This window comes from Lepisma saccharinum, unplaced genomic scaffold (assembly GCF_977018435.1).
Source record: "Lepisma saccharinum unplaced genomic scaffold, izLepSacc3.1 HAP1_SCAFFOLD_117, whole genome shotgun sequence".
Taxonomy (NCBI): domain Eukaryota; kingdom Metazoa; phylum Arthropoda; class Insecta; order Zygentoma; family Lepismatidae; genus Lepisma; species Lepisma saccharinum.
The window spans coordinates 576,617-599,030 of record NW_028142937.1 but is presented as its reverse complement, the minus strand read 5'-3'; the positions used below and the strand labels follow the sequence as shown (position 1 = coordinate 599,030).

Here is a 22,414-nt window from a genome sequence, read left to right as displayed (position 1 = left end):
TTAACTCTTCTCTCGTAATTACTTCTTGTTCTACATCTAGCATATCTGGTTCTTCAGGCCTTCTCTCCTCCTCCTCCTCCTCCTCTTCATTTGGTACGTTTCTTTCCTTTTCACTTAATAATTTTTGGAAATAGTTTTTCCATCTTTTCATTATTTCTTGAGAATTTGTTAATAATTTCTTATTTTCATCATATATAAATTTTAAAGGGCAATCTTTTTGTTTCCTCATGTTCTTCAAAACTTTGTAAAAAAAAGTTTTTGATTTTCCTTACGATTTTGCTCCATATTTCTTCCAAATTGCTCCCACATTTCTTTCTTTGCCTCTTGAACCACTTTCTTCACTTTATCCCTCTGCTTTCTATATTCTTCAAATGTCTCCAGAGTACCCACTGACAGGTATTTCTTCCATTTTTCTTTCTTATCTTTTACCTCTGCTTCTATTTCTGGATTCCACCAATTTGTTATCTTTTTCTTGCTTCCTATTCTAGATGTTCCACATACTTGTTCAGCTGCAGATATTATTGCCCCTTTCCATTTACTCCAGAGTTTTTCTAAGTCCTCTTCTCTTTCTTCTACTTGCTCATTCGCTAGTTCTTCTTTCACTTTCTTTCTAAATTCTCCTCGAAAATTTTTCTCTTTCAACTTGTATACCTTTATCTTCTCTCTTATGTTGAAATTTATCGTTTTCTTCCTTCTATTCATCCGTGATGTCTTACTTTTAACCCCTATGGCCATATCTAATATGAGAAGTTTATGATCAGTGTTTACTTCTGGCCCTCTTTTAACTCTTGCATCTCTTATGAACTTTTTCATATCTCTCCGCACAATGATGTAATCTATTATAGATTTTTCATTTCTACTTGGTTCCTCTCTAGTATATTTGTGTATGTCTTTATGTATATACATAGTGTTGGTGATAATCAGATCATTTATTATGCAGAGTTCCAATAGTCTCTCTCCATTGTTATTTATAACTTCTTCTCCATACTTTCCTATCACTTTTCCCCATCGATCAGTTTTATTTCCCACTCTGGCATTCATATCTCCTAGGATAATAACTTCTTTATCTATGTCTTCAATAGTTCTTTGTAGTATTTCATAAAACTGATCTTTGTTGTTTGAAGTTTCATTCTCGTTAGGGGCATATACAATCACTAGAGTTAATTCTCTCTGCTCTAAAATGTCTACTGTCATTATTCTCTCATTTATAAATTTCCATCCCTTGACATTTTCCTTTCTAAAACTTTCTTCTATTCTACAGTGGAGTACCAAAACAAGAAAGAGCAAGATCAGGAGTGGCATGTATGATACATAAAGATAATCTTATATTCCATGTTCCAACATTCACTGAGCCATATCCTCGCCAATTCGTCGTCGTCGTGATCTGTCCGGCTTGCTCTCTTGTTCTTCTTTTAATCATTGTAGGTTCAAATGTGCAGGGGATTGGCCTACAGCATTTTAGCCCAGTGGAGGGGCTGCCTCCTTTCTGCCTCTGGGCTTGCAGTGAGCATAGCTTAGCTGTTCTTAGCTGTTCTGCTCTACGTTTTACGGGTAGAGTTAAAGTCTCACACTCCAACCCCCAACCTGGGGGACCAGGATTTTCTTTCGGGGTTTACTCCCTTAGCCTTTGAAGTTCCCCTTCTCCACAAGGCAGTGGTTTCCCTCTTCTCCCAAGAGGGTGGATCACAATCTTTACAGAAATAATTTTCATTTAACTGATATAACTCCCAATGCTTATCGGACAAACCCAAACATTGTAAATGATACAAATGACCACAATTTTCACAAGCTACCAACCTTTCCTTATTGGGATGTTTGCAGCACTTCATCATATTCATGGCACCATTCTTATTTTGTGATTCATCACGTTCTTCACCACAATTGATATATCTAGCTGTAAGACTTGTTTTGGATCTCAGATTATAAGGATTACTTGATGCGTACATAATAGAAATTTATGTAAAAACTAGATTCACGAGAACAATGGTGTAAGTTAACACTTACGAAAAACACATCACTCAAGATCGTGCTGACAACGTTCCACAATACTGGACCACCAATTATACTGTGACGTTCACTAGTCAATCATTTGCACGATTACCTTTCGTTCATAAATATTTCAAACTAAAAACGTGAAGGTGAAGATGCAACTTCTATGGGTCTATATATATATTAGTGAAATAACTGAGTAATATGCAGTTCACTATTACCTATATTTCTATTTTGTCACACACATTACCACATAATGACTATTGATTTTCCTTGCTATAGGAACGTTAGAATTCCAAATATTACCTCATTTATACAGCGTATAGCACAATAAATAACATGAAACATAATTAATGTAGTTATTATACATTTTTAACTGTTATTTGAAAGTGACTTGTATAACATGAAATTAATAATTTCAATAAACATATAATTAATTATATTGTGCGGATCCACAGGACCATGACAAATTACAACTTAGAAAATAATGTATCTGTTGGATTTCGCGTTTGTTCTGTTCTTCGGAGTAAAGAATAACACTGAAGTTCCAACACAAACAAAAGTGTATAATTCACCAACACAATAACATAATAAGTACAACAACTTACATATCGGTATAAATGAAAGAAACCTCGTCACGAAGTACGGCTATGACTTTGAGGCATACATGACAGGAGCTATAACACAGACTGATGACAAACAACACTTAATAACCAGGTCTGGCGTTCTCTGCTGATGCAGATCAAGTCCGGCGTATATGTTTAATTGGTATACGACAGTATCTAAGTGGGAAGTGAAATGCACAATATCACCAAGTACACTGTAATGACTTAAAATCTGCAAAAACTGAATGTAAAATCATCCATGACAACATTCTTCCTATTTGAATTTACTTAGATTCTTCATTGGGTTAAAAGTCAGGTTTCTGGGTGGGAGCTTTCAAAAATAAATTTCTGTAACCATTACCTTTATTTTTGAAACAACTTCCACTGTGCAAGCAGAATAGGGGGACTGGCAGCAGTAATAGTCAGGAATAGCAAGCATAGGGCAACTTTACAGCAAGAAAAATTAGCTAAATTTTCCACTAGCTATGAACTTTTACAAATTTTTTTTTAAAATTTATATATATCCATTAAAAGATCACACAATATGAATTCTTCCAGTTTATAATGCAATAATTTGCATATTGCTTATGAAATATATTAATCAAGACTTCAAAATTAACTACATGAACAACTAATTTTCAAAATAAAGGACAAATTGCTAAAAAGATAGGTTTGGAAGTTAGCAAAGAGAAAACTAAATATATGCTTACAGGCATAAAGCAAGTAATAATAATAATAATAATAATAGGTAATAATAAAAATCTAATTATTGATAACACCTCGTTTGAACCAGTTTCCAAATTCAAGTACTTAGGAGCTTAATTCAGGAAATGCATGTTACTTTTCTCTTGATAAACTTTTGTCATCTCGTTTAATAACTAAGAAACTAAAAGTTAAAATATACAAAACAGTAATTTTGCCTGTAATATTATATGAAGGTGAAACTTGTTCCCTTACATTGAAAGAGGATCATACATTGAGAATATTTGAAAATAAGATCCTTAGGAAAATATTTGGGCCTAAAAGGGATGAGGAGACAGGTGAGAAGAGAAGGTTACGTAATTTAGAACTACATAATTTGTATTAATGTCCAGATATTATTAGAATAATTAAATCAAGAAGACTTAGGTGGGCAGGCAATGTGGCACGAATGGGAGAGGAAAGAAGAGTTTACAGGATTCTTGTTGGGAAACCTGATGGTAAGAGATTAGTAGGTAGACCAAGACGAAGATGGAGGGATAATGTTGAGATGGACCTAAAGGAAATTGGGAGGGATGGAAGAGAGTATATAGATCTTGCTCAGGATAGGGACAGATGGAAGCCCTGTGTTGCTGCAGCCATGAACCTTCAGGTGTAAGAAGGCTAGAGAGTTAGTTAGTTAGGACAAGTTGCTTCCATAAAACATCATGCACATGAGTAATGTATAAAAACATTTCACCAAAGATATGCATACATGAGTGAATATTTTTGAAACTTCAATTCTTGATCTCACTTGCAATTTGACTTAGAAGGAAAGAAAAAGAATAACAAATTAATTCACATTAAACATATACGTAAAACATGAAAGTATGAATAGAGACAGAAATTGCTCCCATCTTCCTAATAAATATCCGTTTTCTGACTCAGATTCATTTGTATACTCATATGCAAAATTATATGCATTCACAAAACATTTAAACCTTAATGCAAGTATATTTGAAAACAAGCACCTGAAATTGCAAAACTTTAAGGGTTCGAAATTTAACACTTACATATTTTATTACAAAAAACTAATATTCTTACATCACCTTTTAATCCAACTCATCCGGACGTTCCAAGTCAATCTGTGAAGCTTCATAAGGAGAAACTTTCGAATCCTGGAAAGAGAAAATATATGCTGTAGTTCCAAGTGGATTTAATGTAAACCACAATAAAAGTTGACATGCTATATTTCATTAGTATCAGGCAAGAATTTTGATTTTTTATGAATGTAATAACACTGAAAACATTAATTCATGCAATAAATATTTTAATCATGTTTCTCATGTATCTGAAATTAATCAATAACAGATAATTTACCTAACCGCAATTTCTAAGGTTTGTTTCAAGTTTCATTACAGCTTGTACAGTGAATTTCACAATTGATATCAAGAAATTTCTAACATGTTCCAAAGAGTGAAAAACTACAGAGTAATACGTGACGATCATAATCATAATCTTCATTCATCCGTTCACCCATTTTGCGTGGGTATGAATTTCGTCAGATACATGAAAATATAATATAAGCTATGTTATCCAAGCTATTACAGTATAGGAACAAAAATTTTTACATGCTGCACATATGTGATAATAAAGTTTACATAAATTGTACATTATATTCACAATGTTAAAAACAGTGATAAACATATATACACTCTGTGGCAAAAAAGAATCGCCCCTAGTAATAAAGAGTAAAAATTTTCTTTGAAGCAGTATTTCTTCATTTATGGATTTATTTCAACAATGTAATATTTACAACACATTATCCTCTAACATTTGAAGTATTCTTCCTCACTTTCTTGGACTAAGATCTGTAACACCCTGCTTTGTACCCATTTCAATTTACTGTACTTTGTGTGAGCAAGAAGGAAGAGTTATGATTAAGAAACCTTTCAGCGAGGTTATGAAACCAATCCCTAAACAAATGTAACAATTGAACTATGCATCAGACCAAACAAAGGTAACTAAACAATAGCAAAAGGCAATAAAGGCCATAAAGCTTAACAATTTAATCAACTAACTGCTTTCTTTGTTGATTTCTTAAATATTACCTTCATTGTAAGAGTAAGTAAAATATCAGAAATGTTAAAATTACGTAAAGTATGTTCAATTGTCAAAATAATTACAAAAAAAAAATAAAACATACTGCTTGAAAAATATTAGATTTTATCACTAGGGGGTGATTCTTTTTTTTCTTTCTTGCCGCAGAGTGTACTTGTAGAAAATATGTATGTGTGTGTGTGTGTGTATATGTATGTATGTATATATATATATATATATATATATATATATATATATATATATATATATATATATTAAAAGGTAAAGTGCTCCCCTGTGCTTAGCACCATGCCATGAAGGTGTATAGGGGGTGTGGGGGTATATTAGGTTGGAGGAGTGGCAGGTGCCCTTTGGGTGAAGGGTGAATTCACAAGCTGCGTCGGGATCTGGAGGGTAGGGGAGGGGATGTGATAAGTATGCGGCAGGTCTTGCATCTGGGTTTGTTGCACTTGTGGGCTGGGGGTGGTGGGATGGGAGCGGTGGGTGTATTATGGACCAAGATGTTCTTGAGGTCGGGGGAGAGAATTGTGACACCTGCCCAATACATAAGAGACTGAGTGTCAACGCGAGTGACTGTGTCTGAAGTACGCCGCAGGCTGCGTGCTTGCATATGTAACCGGGGAGGCAATTTGAACAGGATTTTTAGTTTTCGTAATAGTTAATTCTGACAACCTGGAATCATGAGAAAGGTAAATAACATTATTATTTCACTCATTTTTCTTCCTTTATTTCTCACAACCGAGAACTTCTTTTCACTTTACAAAGAGGTCTACAACGCGCCTTCTCCGCTGTTAATTCAGATTTTCCCCCAAACCAGTGTTCCAGTTGACAACATTTCTATCTTTTTGGAGAGCGAGGAAGTTTTTCCCGTAAATGTGTTACCATTTTTTTGAGTAATCCTCTTCGATTTAAATGATAATCTCCAAATTTCTTCATGACGTGTGCTCCAATTACTGTTTCTTTCTGTGGGTATGGAATTTTGGGCATGAATTTTTTTTTCCCAGTAGTCACTCATTCGTCAGCTGTTAGCAACATGTCAATTAAGTGCCCGGGGTGTAGTAATTTGTTCACAATTAGTAGTTTTTTGGTCGCAAGTCGGAATATGTCACGAAAATCTAAAAACTGCAATAACTCGAAACCCATTGATTTCCGACCCCCGGTGCATAGGGTCAAATTTGTTGCAAATGTGCTCTAGTATTACCCCTTTCCAGGAATAGGTTGAATTACCAATCACCCTGTATATATATATATATATATACATACATACATACATACACACACATATATATACGTATAAAGTATATGCATGACTTTTTAAGATTAGAGATACATTATTCCTTCTATGACATTACTGAATTTCATTGTGTACTTGATTCTTGTACCCAGCATGGTCCTTGGTGGGTGGGGGACATGGGAGACATATCACCCTCAATAATTGATGAGGGGGTTGTTCCCCCCAATATTTTTCCTAATTTTGAAAATCGTATTAGTTTTTGAAAGGATGAAGTACTGTAAAGAATGGTTTATCGAGTGGAACTATACTCATAAGCATGTAAGCAGTGAAATAGTGTCTATAGTCTTCATACTCTGCTGCAGTTACCATTCCTTGCTTGATGATTTCATGTGGCTGTCGTCTGTTCAGACATTGAATATGGACAGATTTGTAATAAAGATCACAAACACCGATAGTGGTAAGGAGTTGGATACAGAGAGACCAAAAAAGAAGATAAAAGAAGACAGTGGAAATGGGAGTGCGCCTTGTGATAATAGTTCTTCATCAGTTGAAATTACGGCTTCTGAGTGCAGTGCCAATAATCAACAGCAGGCATCATCTTCAACAGCATCAGTACGACCAGTTACACAAGATTGTCAATTTTCGCACTGCTGCATGTCCTGAAATGGGGGTAAGTATGCCTATGTTTTCCAGTTCACCACTGGAGCCAAATCATGTGCCACATGATTTTAGCAATCAACAACTTTAAAGGATGCGTTTTAAAATTATTCAGAATTATTCGGCATTATTAAAAAAATGTTGAGTGCTAGTGAGATTGCTTCTAGTGATCCCAACATCTTCCTATGAGGCGGAAAGGAGCTTCAGCAGTCTTCAAAGGTTAAAGACATACCTACGAGCATCAATGACACAGACGTGCTTAAACAACATAGCTGTGTGTCACACTCATTAAAGTGAATTGGACAGAAGTAATCTGCATGAAATAGCAGAAACTTTTGTATCCATTAACAATTTCAGAAGAAAAATATTTGGGTCCTGGTCCTTTATGAAATTCAGCATGTTAAGGATGTAATAGTATAAGCTTTGTTCAACAATGGTTAGTGAATTGAGAAAGGTTTGTATTACATTTATAAGCAGTCCTGAAATTCCTCGTATAGTTACTTTAATTAAAATATGTTTTGAGACATTATTTCTTTTAGATAATTTTGATAATGTTGATATAGAGTCAATAGCAAATATTGTAATATTTTTAAATTAATACCCAGTGAGTAACATTGACCAATCAAAAGAGAAATGTTGAATAATGGTTCATTTCATGTTAATCAGTTAGTTTACCGTATTGGTCATATATATTAATTAAACATCTGTTACATAAACTTTCTTCTTTCACTGTATGGTTTCAATTTCTTGAGCCCCCCCACCCAATAATTAGTACCCACCGACGGCCGTGGTACCCAGTCTAATTTATAGTTCAATATTTTGATACAGAGCTTTGTCTGTGAGGTATTTTTTGCCTAGCTGCAATTTTTTCTTTAAGGGAGTGGGATTTTTTGCCAAGCGGGAAGATTGTTGTGGAATTTTGAACCTGAAGAATGTGGTGATCTATATGTCAGAATTAATCTGTTAGTCTGGATATGGAAGTTTTGTCTTTGTCTTGTATTATGTCCATGAATTTCTTCGTTTCTAAATTGTGTTTTGTCATTAAGTACATAGGTAATAGATTTATAAACATACAGCAAGTATAAAGTCATAATTTTGTTTTCGCGAAAGGCAATTCTGCATGTCGATCTGCATGGTATTTTGCATACAGGTTGTATCTAAATTCCCATTACAAACATTGAAGGCTTGTAGTGGGGACCAAAACGGTTAAGTTTTGCATAGGAACCAATGTCCGGAAACGTACCATTTCCTCGCTACAAGTAAAACACCACCACAACACACGTTGAACTCTCCGACTTCTGCTGCTTACTGTACATTGTTTTTGCATAGCTGCAGCGTTCACTTGCAAGGTGGGCTCGAGGTGGCGACCATTGACTTCAACACAAACACCGTACCTATGTATCATGTTCTGGTACACACAATCAGCAACACCTGCTAGTCCAACATCCGCTGCTGCCATAACCCGCGCCAGCAGGTCTCGTAAATCAGGCTTTTCATGTGGTCCCACAGAAAATAATCAAGCGGAATCAAGTCCGACAAACGTGCAGGCAAGGATTTTGGTCACCACTTGCACTCAAATTTGTGGTGGTGTTTTGCTTGTAGTGGGGAAACGGTATATTTCCGGACATGAGTTCCTATGCAAAACTTAAACGTTTTGGTCCCCACTACAAGTCCTCAAAGTCTGTAATGGGAATTTAGATACACCCTGTATAAGTCTTTTCTGTAGTGTGAACACTCTTTTTTGTATGTACGTGAGCTGCTCCTCCACAAGCTGTAATACAGTAATCTAAGTGAGGATAAATAAGAGCATAATAAAGATTCAAAAAGAAACTAATGAAGGACTAAAATTAAACGGTGTGACTCAGCTGTTAGCATATGCAGATGATGTAGACTTACTGGGAGATGATGTAAATACAGTTAAGAATAATGGTAAAATATTTCTCAAAGCCGCTAAAGAGATAGGTTTGGAAGTTATCCAAGAGAAAACTAAATATATGCTTACAGGCCAAAACCAAGTGTTAGGTAATAATCAAAATCTAATTATTGATAACAACTCGTTTGAACCAGTTTCCAAATTCAAGTACTTAGGAGTAATACTAACAAATGAAAATGATATTAAGGAGGAAATAAAAAGCAAGCTTAATTCAGGAACTGCATGTTACTTTTCTTTTCATAAACTTTTGTCATCTCGTTTAATATCTAAGAAACTAAAAGTTAAAATATACAAAACAGTAATTTTGCCAGTAATATTATATGGAGGTGAAACTTGGTTCCTTACATTGAAAGAGGAACATAAATTGAGAGTATTTGAAAATAAGATCCTAGGAAAAAAAGAGATGAGGAGACAGGTGAGTGGAGAAGATTACATAATTTAGAACTACGTAATTTGTATTCATGTCCAGATATTATTAGAATGATTAAATCAAGAAAACTTAGGTGGGCAGGCCATGTGGCACAAATGGGAGAGGAAAGAAGAGTTTACAGGATTCTTGTTGGGAAACCTGATGGTAAGAGACCAGTAGGTAGACCAAGATGAAGATGGAGGGATAACGTTGAGATGGACCTAAAGGAAATTGGGAGGGATGTAAAAGAATATATAGATCTTGCTCAGGATAGGGACAGATGGAAGGCCAGTGTAGTTGCAGCCATGAACCTTTGGGTTTAAGAAGGCTAGAGAGTTAGGTAGTTATAATAAAGATTCATATTGATTTACTTGATATTAAATTGTGAAATGATTTTCAACAGATAGAGATTTTTGGTGAGTTTATAACAGATATAATCAGTATGACATGCCCAATTTAATTTATCATCAATGATCAATCCTAGAAATTTTACATGGTTAGCATAGTCTAGTTCATTTTCATCTAAGTAAACCATCAAGGTATCAAAGTTCTACTTGTTGCCAGGGTTAAAAATCATGAAATTTGTTTTTTGATGGTTGACATTTACGCTATTAGTGTTCAAGTACTGGGTTATTTCATTAATTGAGATGTAAGTTTGGATTTCTAATTGTTCTTTTGTTTTTGCCCTACATATTATATTAGTGTCATCTGCATAGGTGATAGTTTGAGTCATGTTGTTCTTCAGTATATCATTGATGTAAAGGATGAATAACAATGGACAAAGTATAGATCCTTGAGGGACACCTACCTTTGACAATTTAAAGCTGGAATAGAAGGTTTTGATAGATGAAATATCTATGTGGTTAATTTGAGTGCATTGTATTCGATCAGAGAGAAATGACTTAATTAGGTTGAATATGCCACCTCAGATACCTAAACTATATAGTTTATGCATAAGTGTGTTGTAGTTGAGTCAAATGCTTTGGACAGGTCTAGGAATACTGTGCTCGAAATTTCATTGTCATCCGAGGCTTCAGTAATTATTTTTATAAATTGTACAGTTGCAGAATTATTGATTTGACTTTTTGAAAACCATGCTGATATTCATTTATAATATTAAATTTGGAACAAAAACCATGAATTTTATTGGAGATTATTTTTTCGAGAATTTTGGAGAAGGGTGAAGTAATTGCTATTGGTCTGTAATTTAAGGGGCCTGTTTTAGGCCCTTTTTTTGTATATCAGTTTTATGATACTCTTTTTTAAGATCTTTGGGAATATACCATTTCTTACTGATAAGTTTATAGCAAATTGTAGAGGTAGGAGTAGACACGGTGTACATTTCTTTACTAGATAGTTAGATCAACCATCAATATCACATGATTTCTTGTTTTTAGGGAAGTAATAGCTTTCTCAAGGTCATTTATGCTTATTTCTTCCGGTATCGTAAGAGTTTTGAATGGCATTTGTGTGTCGTCCCAAATTTTCACTGTGTTTTGTTTGCAAACTAGTGTTTGGGTTATCATTCACAAGACAGTTATTGAATATTTTTGCTATGGTTTCAGGGTCTTTTACCTCAGTTCCATATATAGCTAGTGAAATATTTTCTTTATCTTTATTATTATTTTACCCTCTTTGCTTGTTCAATATATCCCATATGATTTTAGATTTATTGCTATTACTTTTTATTTTTTTGTGATAAATGGTGAGCTTTCTGATTTCATTAATTTTTCATATTATTTTTTCTTTGGTAGCTATGAATTTGTCATGGATACTCTTTAGTTCAAATTTTTTCTGCAGAATTTTGTTTGTGACCCAATCTTTATTTCTTTTATTTAAATATATAACATTTCCTACCTTAAATCATAGCATGCCAGCCATGAATTTGACGGAAGAAAGAAGAATAAAACGATGATACATTGTTCGAAATGAAAATTGTGTGTGTGCAGAAACCATTGCAGTACCTATACAAAATATCAGATTTGTCAAAATAACAATATTGAAGAGTGACAACATTCAGTTACTTTTATTTGAGTCAGTATGTCTTCCATCTATATCGATTGTAATTGTTTTGTTTCGAGGTTGGCAGACCTGTTCTTACCAATGTTGGTATCTGTTGTCATGCCAATTAATGTAGCCTGAATTGTTTGGACTCGTTTGTTGTGGTTATGATATGAAATCCTTACCTTACTACATGAAAAATTCCTGCAACGAGTGATCCCTTTGCACGGTGACCAGGAATGGCCGGCAAGGTCATGTGATCTTACACCCTGTTATTTCTTCTTATGGGGGTTTGTGAAATCACAGGTATATGCCAACAAACCACGAACCTTTTGGAACTGAAGGCGGAAATCATACGGGTGATTGGAGCCATAGAGACAGACATCTGCGAGAGGGTTATCAATAATTTTGTGGAGCGTATAAATGCATGCAGACTCAGTAGGGGTGGACATATGCCTGACATTTCCTAACACTGAGGAAAAGGTAAAGTTCTCAGTGTTATAGCATCGTGCATGAAAACACACTTAGGGGGGTCTGAGGGCAAGGCTAGGGTTGTGCAATATCGATTTTCCTTATCAAAGTTTGATATCGATTGAATATCGATATTGATTCAGTAAAAAAGTAAAGTGCTCCCCTGTGCTTAGCACCATGCCATGAAGGCATATAGGGGGTGTGGCGGTAACGCACCACACTTTCTTGATTCGGTCGTGGGTGGGGGTGATGTGATCAGATTGAGTCAGTATAATGAGTATTAATTAAAATATCGATATTGACGACAAAGATATTATCAATATCGACACATCTATATCTTTCAATTTCAAGCTTCAATTGCAGTGTTATCTATGACAATCAAAGAATCATGTTGTTCTTTGGTGGAAGCGAAAATAGGAGTCCAATAACACAATGGAGTCTGTTGTTTTTAACCACATTAATCGAGGAACTGAAAATAAGCTAGCTCGAATGATGATCTTGCATTTCTTACATACAAGAACAATGTTTATGATGACAAGTACAGCGTTCCCTGCAGGGACAGGACTTGGGAGATGAATAATGATTGCCTCTGATTAACATGGAAAGCAATACATTCAACTACCGAAAAGAAGAGGAAGGTTCCTACTTTATAGAACTTGCTGGTTATCTGGATGTGCCCAAGTGTAGGGATGGTATTGATAGATACAAAATGACACTAGGCAAAGACTCAGTCTCGAGTTGCAAAAGCCTGTTTCAATCTTGTCTCACCTTGACTTGTAAACACTGGTCTAGGTCTGCAAGTATTGGCCTCATCTCGATTGAGTATAAACAACATATGCAGCATGTCCCAGCACAAATATTTTGTAATAACTTTTTTCAGTTTGATGCATCATTTTGAAGCCACGAGCAGTGACAGTGCCAGAAGAGGGCAGGGGCAAATGCACCCTAGTCATCCAGTCTTCCCCCACCCTCCAGAAAAAACGAAAAACTAGATAAATAAATAAATATTTATTTGAAGCCTAAATATGGATTGTTGTGTGGTGTTTAGAAGATTTATAAATGTAACTGTTCCCCACACCCAGAAAATACCACTCTGCCTCCTCACTCATTATTCTGGCTTCCCAACTGTCTACAAAATCCTCTTCAAAAACACAACTGCACCCTGTATGTGCATAGCTTAAACTGGTCACTATAAGGTAAGTAAGGTAAAATTTCCTATGCATATGGCACTGTGCCATGAAGGCACATTCAAGGGATGTGGGGATTGTACTCCACACATTCTCGATCTTGGCCATTTTTGTAGGTGATGTGATCAGCACCATGCTCCAGCCACCTTTACTTCCCAGGGTTGTCCCCAGGTACCCATTGATTTGAGGCTTGGTGAGCATAGGAGTCGCTTTATGTGTTGACAAGATCTGAAAAATTCCGACCTTGGATCACCCACCTCAGGAATCATACTATAGTGTATTTCCATTAATCTTTATCATCGTTTGTTAAATAATGAGAAAATAATAATAAGAAGAATACACTAGATGAACTGAATAGCATGAGCAAAATGATATATAGTTCTTCAATCTGAAGTGATTACTCAACAATACAGAGAAAATATTTGAAACTCATTCAGCGTTACTTGTGTGGGTAATACTGTACTATTTAATAATAAAACTGCAACAATAGCATGTTAGGGATAATGATGGTTTTGGTTTGGTTTGAGTTGCTGTTTTAAGTCCGCTTTATGCACAGTAAGGCTAATCGGGACTGGACCTACAGTTTAAAGTGGGATCCGAACCACTTGTGCCTCCACCGGGTATCGAACCTGGGACCCCTTGATTGCAAGGCAAAGACGCTACCACTGCACCATGGGGGAGGCCCCGTAATGATGGTTTTGTCGTAGCATGTACAGACCAACATGTATTTTAATACCAAGATATTTAAGGTTGGCGATACTGATATATCAACATCAATAATATCAATATCGACATATCAAATATCAACATAGATGTATCGATATCAAATTTAAGGTCGGAGATACTAACTTATCAACGTCAATAATATCAATATCGAAATATTGAATATCAACTTCAATGTATCGATATCAACATCAATATATCAATATCAACGTATTGATGTCAATATTTTTCAATATCAATACTTTAATATTTTAAAAATATTGACTCGATATCGATGTATCATACAGCCCTAGGTAGGGCCCCACACATTCTTGATCTCACCCATTTTGGAGGTGATGTGATCAGAACTATGCTCCAGCCACCTTTACCCTGCAGATTTGCACCCCCGTACTCATTGATTTGAGTCTGGGTGAGCCCCAAAGCCACTTCATGCAGGGACAAGGCTGGAAAAATTCCAATCTTAGATCACCCACCCTGGTACTCAAATTCGAGTCTCCCCTGTGACACTCAGATTCCCTACTGACTAGACTACTGTGGCTCTCCAAAACACTGTCAGCAGGATATTTTTCTACTTATGCTTGAATTCCTGCCTTACTAGGGGTTAGAGAATCGCAATGTTCGACTACCTTTTACGTTCAGGTTCAAAATTAGACAAGATCTTTCAACTTCTTGTGGCTCCATCTTTCTGCTTGCCTGTCATCAACGACTGAAGGAAGGTGACCTGAAATGGGCTCAGATTCAACCAGTGTCTGTGCCAGTGCTTCACATTGCCACAGGGTGAGGACTAGTTTAGATTAGTTTATTTTCTCTTATCCAAGGACTACCATTTGTACAACAAAAAAATTCATCAAGCTAATGTAGGTCATGTCATCAAGATTTCAATTTTCCTATTTCACTGGATCATTACATGTAGAAAATGATTACCAAATGGAAAATACTCAGATATTTTTTACAAAGTGGAATACAATGATTATACTTTTAAGCATTACACAAAATGTCATATGAAACAAAAATATATGTATAGGCTATACACACGCAACAGTCATCTCTTCTTATTTTCTTGTGAGATTTTCCCTTCAAAAGTGGTTAGTGCATTAAAGCTCTGATTTCATCTTTCTCTACGATGCTGCTTTCATGCATATTCAACCTTCTAAAAGTCACCCATGTACTATTCAATGTGTGTCCGTAACTAGCATATTTTTATCTTGCTTATTTATTTTTATTTTATTCATAGAGCCCAACAGGCCGAGCCCAATTATAGTGCTCTAATTACATAATACGTATTACTACAATGGATTCACTTCAGTGTTCCAGGAATAGTATTTTTAAAATTGTATAAACACATTGTAAAAATATCGATTGTGTTATTTACACTTGGAATTGTGTTGAAAGAGTTCCATGCTCTCCACACCCGAGAGGTAGAAAGAATTGAAGTCTTCGCTCTCTGGCAATGAAAGATTTTGTGCTTGAGACTGTTTCGGAAACATGATATGGCTGATAACAAGTTGGAATCATCCATTACACAGTTATTACTTTGTAGAGAAAGAGCAGGTCATTTACTTGTCGCCTGAGTGCTAGTTTGCTGAAGTTGTTCTCTGAAACTAGATTAACATATGAATCGAATGTTGGATATTCTCCACAGGCCTTGAAGCAACTTTTGAGAATATTGTATGCAATTAGGTAAGTCGTTGATAAGTAATAAAAACAAAAGCGGTCCAAGATTGGACCCTTGTGGAATACCAGAATATTATGTGAAGGGATGACTTTTGATTTTCCTATATATTACAGTTTGCATTCAATCGGCTAAATATGAAGCAAAAAAATTTAAAGTATTAAGTGAAATATTGAATGAAGCAATTTTCTGTATAATATATCATCGACAATTTTGTCAAATGCCTTAGTAAACTTGGTGTATATTGCATCAACTTGTCCTGTGTTATCTAGTACATTGCATGCGTAATGGGAGAAGTTAGCTAAGTTTGTTACAGTAGACCTCTTTGGAGTAAATCCATGCTGATGGGGAGAGATAACCAGATTGACATGTGCTAACACTTGTAAATGATTTGTTCAAATATTTTAGCAAGACTAGACAAGATTGCTATTGGTCTATAATTTTCTAAGCTTGACCTTTGGTGGGACTTGTGGATGGGACAGATCGACGATGTTTTCCATTTTGAAGGAAAAGTGGTGGTAACGAGGGAAAGGTTAAAAATTTGCAGGAAGGGATATTTTAAAATATGGCAACATCATTTTACTATATATGGTGGTATGTTGATGGGACCGGTCATTGATTTGAATTTCAACTTCATAATGGCATCTTCTACTTTGCTTAGGCAAATGTTGGGCAATGTGAAAATATCAAGTTGTTAATTAACAATTTCTATTTTTAAATTGTTTAAGTCATATTTAGCTCTTTCGGCTGCGTACACAGAGCATCCGCAATGACATTTACGTGTGTCAATATGTCTGTACTAGGGATGGCCAAACGGATCCGGATCCGAAAAATCCGGATCCATTCGGATCCGGATCCGGATTCAAAAGTTACGGATCTGGATCCGGATCCGAAAATTCCGGATCCGGGTCTAAAAGTTCCGGATCTGAATCCGGATCCGGGTCCGAAAATTCCGGAGTTTTTGGATCCGAATCCGAGAGTTTCGTATCTCAATCCCATTAAATATTACCACACCTTAAAAGGTATTATGATCTTCGATTACAAAGAAATTTTTCATTAGTTAGTCCTACAAGATTTTTTTTCAAGTGTTGTTCCTAAAATACTTTGTGTAACGTTCGCATCGGCTAACACACTCGTGCACAAAAATAATCTTACTTGTTTAAAATAAAAAGTCAGAGGTGATTTTTTAAATGCCATTGAAACGAATATGTATTCATTCGAATGTATTGGAAATGAAAACATACATAAATGTGAGACCTTCAATTCCAGGATGAAACCTTTAACACATATAACAAGATAGAAATGTTATACAAAAATTATACAATTTTTCTACAGTTACAGTTTTACAAATTAAAATAAAACATTATAATATATGCAGTGTTATATAATTACAAAGTGTAAGACTAACAAGGGAGGTTATCTAAGTGTCCCCCTCTGATTTCCATGAAACTTGGCAGGCGTATAGTGGCCCAAAGGAAGAAATACGTGTTTTTTTTTTGTTTCAGCTAAAAAACGGTTTTACGGGGCAAAACCTACTCAAATGTCAAGATGAGGACAAATTGAAGTGATTGAAGTGAGGATCTGACCCCTGTGTCCCTCCGATTTCCATGAAATCTGGCAGGTCTATAGTGGGGCCCAATGGAAGAAATACGTGTTTTTTTTGTTTCAGCTAAAAAAAACGGTTTTAGGGGGCAAAACCCCCCTCAAATGTCAATATGTGGACAAATTTAAGTGTGCATTTGACCTATGTGTCCCCCTCCGATTTCCATGAAACTTAGCAGGTGTATAGTGGGGCCCAATGAAAGAAATACGTGTTTTTGTTTTTGTTTCAGCTAAAAAACGGTTTTACAGGCAAAGCCCACTCAATTGTCAAGATGAGGACAAATTGAAGTGGGGATCTGACCCCTGTGTCCCCTTCCGATTTTCAAGAAACGTGGTAGGTGTATAGAGGGGCCCAAAGGAAGAAATACGTGTTTTTTGTTTCAGCTAAAAATTGTTTTAGGGGGCAAAATCCCCTCAAATGAAAAGATGAGGACAAATTGAAGTAAGGATCTGACCCCTGTGTCCCCCTCCGATTTTCATGAAACTTTGCAGGTGTATAGAGGGGCCCAAAGGAAGAATTACGTGTTTTTTTTGTTTCGGCTAAAAAACTGTTTAGGGGGCAAAACCCGCCTCAAATATCAATATGAGGACAAATTTAAGTGTGCATTTGACCTATGTGTCCCCCTCCGATTTCCATGATACTTGGCAGGTGTGTGTATAAACGGGTCCAAATGAAGAAATACGTGTTTTTTTTTGTTTCAGCTAAAAAACTGTTTTAGGGGGCAACCCCCCCTCAAATGTCAATATGTGGACAAATTTAAGTGTGCATTTGACCTATGTGTTCCCTCCGATTTCCATGATACTTGGCAGGTGTGTGTATAAACGGGCCCAAAGAAAGAAATACGTGTTCTTCTTTTTGCTTCAGCTAAAAAACTGTTTTAGGGGGCAAAACCCCCTCAAATGTCAAGATGAGGACAACTTGAAGTGATTGAAGTGAGGATCTGACCCCTGTGTCCCTCCGATTTCCATGAAACTTGGCAGGTCTATAGTGGGGCCCAATGGAAGAATACGTGTTTTTTTGGTTTCAGCTAAAAAAACGGTTTTAGGGGGCAAAACCCCTTCATATGTCAATATGAGGACAAATTGAAGTGAGGATCTGACCCCTGTGTCCCCCTCCGATTTCCATGATACTTTGCAGGTGTGTGTATAAACGGGTCCAAATGAAGAAATACGTGTTTTTTTTTGTTTCGGCTAAAAAACTGTTTTAGAGGACAAACCCCCCCCCAAATGTCAATATGTGGACAAATTTAAGTGTGCATTTGACCTATGTGTCCCCCTCCGATTTCCATGAAACTTGGCAGGTGTATAGTGGGACCCAATGGAAGAAATACGTGTTTTTGTTTTTGTTTCAGCTAAAAAACGGTTTTACAGGCAAAACCCACTCAATTGTCAAGATGAGGACAAATTGAAGTGGGGATCTGACCCCTGTGTTCCCTTCCGATTTCCAAGAAACGTGGTAGTTGTATAGAGGGGCCCAAAGGAAGAAATACGTGTTTTTTGTTTCAGCTAAAAACTGTTTTAGGGGGCAAAATCCCCTCAAATGAAAAGATGAGGACAAATTGAAGTAAGGATCTGACCCCTGTGTCCCCCTCCGATTTTCATGAAACTTTGCAAGTGTATAGAGGGGCCCAAAGGAAGAAATACGTGTTTTTTTTTTCGTTTCGGCTAAAAAACTGTTTAGGGGGCAAAACCCGCCTCAAATATCAAGATGAGTACAAATTGACGTGGGAATCATCTGACCCCTGTGTCCCCCTCCGATTTCCATGGAATTTGACAGGTGTATAGAGAAGCCCTATGCCCCCTGTTTCTTCCTATGCCATATTTACGTGGTTTCGGGGTCAGATCCCCACTTCAATTTCTCCTCATCTTGACATTGGAGGGGGGGCCTCTATACACCTGCCAAGTTTCATGGAAATCGGAGGGGGAGACTTAGACCTCCCTTGTAAGTGTATTAATTAATTAATTACAAATCGCGCATGCGCGTACACACACACTATATATATATATATATATATATATATATATATGTGTGTGTGTGTGTGTGTGTGTGTGTGTGTATGTATATTATATATATATATGTATATTAGCAGGTAACAATATGTTATAAACACATTCTTACTTTACAAAGAAGCGCATGTGAGATGGCAAAACGGATCCGGATCCGAAAATTCTGGATCTGGATGCAAAAGTTCTGGATCCGGATCCGAAAGTTCTGGATCCGGATCCGAAAGTTCTGGATCCGGATCCGAAAGTTCTGGATCCAGATCCGAAAGTATCGGATCCGGATCTGAAAATTCCGGATCCGCGGATCCGGATCCGAAAGTATTGGATCCGGATACGAATATTCTGGATCTGGATGCAAAAGTTCTGGATCCGGATCCGAAAGTTCTGGATCCAGATCCGAAAGTATCGGATCCGGATCCGGATCTGAAAATTCCGGATCCGCGGATCCGGATCCGAAAAATTTTAGGATCTGGATCCTAGGGATCCGGAACCAACCGGATCTGGATTTTGGATCCGCTAGGATCCGGATCTGGCCATCCCTAGTGTGTACCGTCTTTAATAGCTTCGCAATTTTGGTGGGACTTTTTGCTTTTGATATAGGACGAATCGAGGAGGGTCAGCACTTATCTGGTCCTCAGACTGTTTTGTGTAGTTAGCGTAAGTTACACTTATGTGTTTCTTAACCTGTGCGCAGAGCTGAAGGAATTTTTCCCGATGGTATTCTTTGTTCGTAATACTTTTCTTACATTTTAACCTGTTGCAAGATTTAGCTATAATTCTTTTCACTATAGCAGGCTTAAACCAGCAAGGATATATTGAGTACTTTTATTTTTTAAGGGGAACGCATTCATCAAATATGCCATAAATTAATGCGTAGAAAATATCGACAGCTTCATTTACGTTATTGGCACTATTTATTAGGGTCCAACACATTTGTGATATCAAACTGTAGAGTTTTGAATAGTCAGCTTTCTTAAAGTTGTAGGTTGAAAAGTTTTGTTTTGATTTATTTGACTTTATGGAAAGACATTTGATTTCGGTTATTATTGAGGGGTGATGGGGAGAGGGTGCTACTCTCTGCTTGCATCTATATTACTAACATTAGTTAGTAGCCTAGTAGCCTATTGTTTACATTTAGAATATTGTTTACGTTTCTGAGAGTATGGTATGACATAAAAAGTTGTAGATTGTGACACACTGGCCTAAGACTTTATAAATCTGCGTCTACACTTGTAATTTCTGGTAAATTAAAGTCACCACAGAATAGTATTTTATCTCCTGGTTTAGTATGGGTTTCAACAAAGTCGTAAAATTTGTCATATAATGCTTTAGTTGATTTGGGGAGGAAGTACACAACACCAATATAGAGAGGAAATTTCTTGTTAAGCAGTACTTTAACTAAGTCATGAACTATAACAGAAGGTAAAATGAATCATGGTGCACAAAAAAGCCTCTAATTACCTTAGAACAGTGGTAACCAAAATATTCAATCAACTGAGTGCATCAGAAATGTCGCACACAGCAACATGAAATTCCAATTTGTCATCTATTCATGAGTAATTACAACCATTACCATATAGCCTCTTAATATAAGAACTATTCATAAATTAACTTAATAGGAAAAGTAAAAATCCTTGCAAAACACATTGTAACAAGTCATAGAGGCCAGAAGAAGTGTAGATGCAGGGACTCCACAGAGTTAAGATTTTGACCATTGTGGAGGTGATGTGATCAGCACCTTGACCTCCAGCGTTCTCCAGGCACCAATTCTATTAGAGGCTGGGTGGGTGTACCCACAACTGCCTTACTGAAGAAGGTCCATCTGAGATCACTTACCCTGGAAATCAATTCTGGGTCTCCTGCAGGCAGTCAGATGCCAAACTCACTGGACAACTGCAGCTCTAAGTAAATTAACTTAATATCTAACAAAATGATTTAATTTGCTTTTGAGTTGATTTTATTTTATTAGCATCTACAGGCTACAGTTTTGTAAGAAACAAAATTACAAAAACTTACCTCAAAGTATTTGCTGTCTACTTGCAGCCACAATGACATGAAAGGTGCAATTGAATTCATTGATTTGTTATACATGTTGTATACCCTATTGGTCTTGTAAGCTACTTCAATGTTTGCACTCAGCTTGCTTAACAAATAGTCAACTAGAGGCAACTTGTCATCTTCATTTTCTTTCTTTATACGTGTCTTAAAATTAACTGCATCCTGCAAGAAAAATAGTAAAACTCAATTTAGGAAGTTGATATATTTCAGTTTGGGAATTAACATGATTTGACATGCAACACTTGTATCGATTAATTTCTCATCTGCAAAATGCCTCAAAAAGTGTAGAATCTGAAGCAAATGCTTACTTTTCATATGGTCATTTAACACACATGGATAGGTAACAAATTCTGCAACTCTCAGTCCAATTATTAATAGGTTGTGTTTACTGGGTAATCATGTTATGTTCCATGAGAACTAATCAGTACCTGCAATATATTGGCTACAAATTTTTACAGTGAATCAACTAATGAGCTTTAGTACACCAGGCAAGAAAAAAAAACCTTTTACCTGCATGGAATGTTAATGATTGGCACCCATGCTAAATCAACCAGTCATACGCCAGACTGAAATACTAGGGTGGATGTCACTAAAAATTTTGACCATGAAGGTAATTTAGAGTCATATTGTAAAAGGGTCACACAAAAGTCATCCAAATATAGTCATGTAACACATCAAAAGAATGGCATGGACGAGACAAACAGTTTGGTACAATTTTTAGGTCACAATATCGATCTCAGAATTAGGTCATGAAGGTCAATATTTTTATGAGACCTGCGGTCAATTGGTTTAGCATTGGTGCTTGCTATCAACATTACATGTATTAAAAGTCATTTTAAGCCTACTCAAAAGCTCATGTTACATGCTGTCTGGACCATATGCTATGTACAGTCCTGGAGATAATTTTAGATATACGTGGGTCGTTCAATACATAAGTTTCCGTATGCTGTAATTTTTTTTATTTTTAAGATACATTAGAAAACTATACATATATGTGTAGGAGGATCCTTCCTCACTTCTCCACATAATCCCCATAGAGATTCAGGCATTTGTCCCACCATTGCACCGAT

At 36.3% G+C, this 22,414-nt stretch overlaps 1 protein-coding gene across 1 annotated transcript in view; it reads right to left on the bottom strand.

Annotated features, from left to right (window-relative positions):
* Positions 1-4,384: 4,384 nt before the first annotated feature.
* Positions 4,385-22,414, bottom strand: part of LOC145982326 (uncharacterized) — a 93,963-nt gene continuing 75,933 nt past the window's right edge. Inside the window, exons 8-9 of the mRNA XM_083115887.1 lie at positions 21,303-21,506; positions 4,385-4,450 (exon numbers count right to left, since the gene is read on the bottom strand). Coding sequence (XP_082972013.1) covers positions 4,385-4,450; positions 21,303-21,506 — 270 coding nt within the window. The remainder of the gene's footprint in view (positions 4,451-21,302; positions 21,507-22,414) is intronic.